Source organism: Ostreococcus tauri (assembly GCF_000214015.3).
Source record: "Ostreococcus tauri WGS project CAID00000000 data, contig chromosome 03, whole genome shotgun sequence".
NCBI classification, from domain to species: domain Eukaryota; kingdom Viridiplantae; phylum Chlorophyta; class Mamiellophyceae; order Mamiellales; family Bathycoccaceae; genus Ostreococcus; species Ostreococcus tauri.
Window position 1 is genome coordinate 860,980 of NC_014428.2, and position 4,090 is coordinate 865,069.

The following is a 4,090-nucleotide window of genomic DNA, read 5'->3' on the forward strand; positions in this document are numbered from 1 at the left end:
GAGCGCGAGCCCAAGGAGGAGAAGGAGCGCGCCAAGGCTGCGGCCAAGGACGAGGCTGCGCGAAAAGCCGCAGAGAAAGAAGCCAAGGCGAAGGTTCCTCCGAGCGAGATGTTCAAGACGTTCGAAGAGTATGCCGGCTTGTACTCTAAGTTTGGTGACGACGGAGTCCCGACCCACGACGCCGAAGGAGAGCCGTTGCAAAAGAGCGCCCTGAAGAAGCTCGCCAAGGCGCGAGGCATGCAAGAAAAGGCGCACGACCAATACCTCGCCAAACAAGGCATTGAAAAACTGTCTGTGTGATCACACGAACCCACCAGCCCGAACGCGACCTTCCATTATTTTGTGATGTTGACAAGCATAACAATTCTGCAAACATGTTTCTTTCGATCAATTACAACGACGAGTTTACGAGGAGTACCCGAGCTTCTTGCTGAGCTCTTCTGCTTCTTCCATCAGTCCACCGAGATGGGCGTGGAGAGCGTCGGACCAGAACGTCGGTGACGCTGGGTCCAAGCCAAATGGCGAGACGGCGTCGACGAAATCCTTGGTGCCGCCGGCGCGAAGAAGATCAAGAAGCTTTTCTTCGAAGCCTTCCGGTTGCTTCATGTACGCACCGTACAGGGATCCGACGAGAAGATCGCCGAACGCGTACGCGTAGACGTAGAACGGAACGTTATGGAAGTGCGAGACGTAGGCATAGAGTTGGCTCGTGTTTTCATACGAGTCGAACACCTCGCCTTCCTCGCCGTAGTAGTTCACCATAACTTCGCGCCACGCCGTCGCGAGCTCCTCAGGCGTGAGCGTGCCATTCGCGCGCGCATTGTGAACCTTCTCTTCGAACTGATCGAAAGAGCACTGGCGAACTACGGAGTTGATGATGTCATCGACCTTGGACATGATCATGGCGAGGCGGTCCTCGTCGCTCGGCGTCTTCTCCAGCAAGTCTCGGAACACAATCATTTCGCCGAAGATACTCGCCGTTTCCGCGAGTGTGAGCGGTGGGTGGAACTGGAGAATGCCTTGCTCGTAGCACAAGATGAAGTGCGCACCGTGGCCGGATTCGTGCGCGAGCGTTGCGACGTCACGTTGAGTTCCGGTAAAGTTGAGGAGCTGGAACGGCCCCGAACCGAAGGACGAGGAGCAGTACGCGCCACCGCGCTTGCCGTCTTGCGCGGGAACGTCGATTCGCTTTTCCTCGACCATGTCCATAAAAAGCTTGGCCATGGTCGGAGAGAACTTGTTGTAGCCATCGCGGACGAGATCGACGGCTTGCTCCCACGTGTACTTATCCTCGCCCTTGCCGATGTCGATAGAAGCGTTTCTATCGGACCACGTAAACTTGTCCAAGCCTTGTGTATGCTTGAGGATTTGCTTCTTGAGCGCATAGTACTTCTTGCAGTAGTCCACACCCGTGGTACCCACGGCTTGTAGCAGGGAGTCGACGACGTCGTCGGGCAAGTTGTTGGACAAGTTGCGCTGGGAGCGCAAAGTCTTGAAGCCGCGTTCCTTCATCTCGATGTGCCAGGATCCGGCAACCATGTTGAGCGAGAGCGCGGCGGTGCGCTCGAAATCCTTCAAGCCGTCGTTTAATGTCTTCATACACTTTGCCCGCTCGGCGGCGTCCCGAGAGCTCGTCATCTTGGCCAGCAGAACCTCCATGTTCACCTGCTTACCGTCCATGTCAAACTTGAGGCGAGACAGCTCGTTGCCGTAAAATTCGACAACCTTACCCTTCCCTGCGAAGGACGAACGAACGCTTAGCGCCCGCTCGACTTCCTTGGACAAGTTGTATGGCGCCGATCGTCGAACTTCGTCCACGAACGGCTTGTACGTCCGAAGCTTGTCGCTCTTTTCGTACTGCGCCGCCACGACTGCTTCGTCCAGCGCCGCCAACTCCAGGTTAAACCACGTCAAGAAATTGCCACTCGCCTGTCCGTATCGCTGCATCAACGACGCCTTTCGCTTCTGCATGTTATCATCGCTCAGTCTCGTGTCCGCGCTCAGCGACACATACGACAGCGCCCGCGTCAGCGTCAATTCGATGCCCTCGTACGCCTCGATCGCCTCCAGCAGCTCCGCGTCCAATTTCCCTTCAAACGTCTTCTTGAAATCCTCGCACGCTCTTTCGATCGACGTCATCTCGTCATCAATCTTTGTGTCCGACGCGCTCGCGTATCCGAAGTGCTTCTCCAGGTCCCATCGCGGTTCGCTCGCGACGGATTTCTCGGCGATGGGTGATGACGTCGATGTCATCGTAACCAGTCTGTGTCGTTGCGCGGTTCGCGCGACGCGAAGGCGAAGGGGACGTTGCGCGCGTACGGGCGAGCGCTGCGCGACGTTGGTGACGACGCGCGCGAACGTACGGGCGAGCGTCGAGTTCGCTGGCATCGACGAGATGTGAGGGCGCGAACTCGGCGGTCAACGCCACGGGCGGGAGCGACCGGACGAATGGGAACGACGCGCGCGCGAGAAGAGGGAAGAAACGATGTGGATTCGGGATGGAAAAATAATCATTGATGATTACGGATTCGCTAGATCTCGACGACGGCGGCGGCGGTGCGGCGGCGCGGGTAGGCCATGGGCGCTATTTCTTCCCACGCGCGTTCGGAGATGTGGTAGGCGAAGGATCGACCGGTCCATCGGCCGTCAACGATGCCTCCGATGACGTAGATGACGTTTTGGTGCGCGCACACGGCGAAACCGAACCACTGCGCGAGCGGGAGCGTTCCGAGGGGCTCGTAGATATCGGCTTTTGGATCGTATCGGTAAAAGCCGCCGGATCGACGCTCCTTCGCCTGCGTGCCCCAGGTGAAGACGAAACAATCCGAACCGACGGCGCACGCTGTTGCACACGCTGGAAATGGAAGTCGGGCTATTTCCGTCCAGTTGTCTTCGACGGGATCGTACCGCTCGGCGGTGGAGCTGTCGCATCCGGTGAAAACTGTCCCGCCAAAAACGAACACACAGCCATCGTCCGTCGCACACACGCCGTGGAGTCTTCGCGCGTAGTTGAGCTCTGCCCGTTTGGACCACATTTTCGTGTCGCAATCGTACACATCGCACTGTCCCAGGGCCTCTGAACCGTTGAACCAGCCACCGACGGTGTACACCTTGCCGTCGCGCGTTGCCGCTGAACCCATGGCGTGACGTGGTTTCACGACATTGTCGTGCATCGTCCAAGACGCTTCGCCATCGCTGGACGTGTCCAGAGTCTCCATGGATGTGAGATTGGATTTACACCCACCACCCGAGACGACGTAGAGCGTTGATCCCACCGCACACGCGCCGTGAGATCCTCTCGGCTCGACGAGCGTCGGCGCCCGCTCCCATTTGTTCTCCAAAACGTCGTAACGCTCCACCACACCTACCGTGAGACCGCGATTTCGTCCTCCCATTACGTATAAATACGGTCGACGTTTCGACGCAGCCCCCGACGCGCTCGCTCTCGATCGAATTCGCTCGCGGTGAAGCTCGCCGAGCGATTTCGTCTTCGTCGCCGCGGCTCGTAAAGCGCTCGACGCGATGACCCTGGCCGCGCGAGCGTGCTCGATGAGCGTCTCGCACGTGAACGCACGGTGCGAATCACCGTCGCAATACATGCACGCGGCGTGTCCGTGCGCACACGTCTCTCCCGCCTTGTCCTTCTCGCATCCGCGTTCGGCGTAGTTGTGAAATCGACAACCGTCGCCTCGCTCGGCAAAAATGTTCGCCCACGCGTTCCCCCAAAGCTCCGACGCGCTCGGCTCCGGCGTCTCATCCAGCGTCACCATGCTCCTCATGAACTCCTCGACCGTCATCTCACCCGCCGCGCCCGCCGCCATCGCCGCCATCGCCGGCGACCGCGCGACGACCAATCGAACGCCGCGCGCCCGTAATCCGAGCGCGCACGCCCGCGCCGTCCCCTCCACCCCTCGCTCGTCCTCCACGTCCACAACCATCAAATCACACGTCGCCAATCGCGCGATCGCCGCTCGATCTCGCGTCAACACATCCAATCGCGTCGCGTCGCCGCCGCCGCCGCCGCGCCCGAGCGCCTCTCGCACCCGCTTCGCCGTCCCTTGACTCGCACACAGCGCCGTCGCCCCCCCCC

General features: G+C 59.7%; 3 protein-coding genes across 3 annotated transcripts; 1 reads left to right on the forward strand and 2 right to left on the reverse strand.

Annotated features, from left to right (window-relative positions):
* Positions 1-300, forward strand: OT_ostta03g05160 (Cysteinyl-tRNA synthetase/mycothiol ligase; the record flags this gene model as incomplete). The annotated part of the gene is made up of 1 exon (XM_022984909.1): positions 1-300. A coding segment is annotated over one exon (300 nt), but the record flags the coding sequence as incomplete, so codon positions are not given.
* A 105-nt stretch (positions 301-405) lies between these two features.
* OT_ostta03g05170 (Peptidase M3B, oligopeptidase F, N-terminal) lies at positions 406-2,253 on the reverse strand (the record flags this gene model as incomplete). Its single annotated transcript, XM_003078372.2, has 1 exon — positions 406-2,253. The coding sequence occupies one exon, from the start codon at positions 2,251-2,253 to the stop codon at positions 406-408; it is 1,848 nt and encodes a 615-aa protein (XP_003078420.2).
* Positions 2,254-2,531: 278 nt separating this feature from the next.
* Positions 2,532-4,090, reverse strand: OT_ostta03g05180 (Kelch-type beta propeller; the record flags this gene model as incomplete). Its single annotated transcript, XM_003078373.2, has 1 exon — positions 2,532-4,090. A coding segment is annotated over one exon (1,559 nt), but the record flags the coding sequence as incomplete, so codon positions are not given.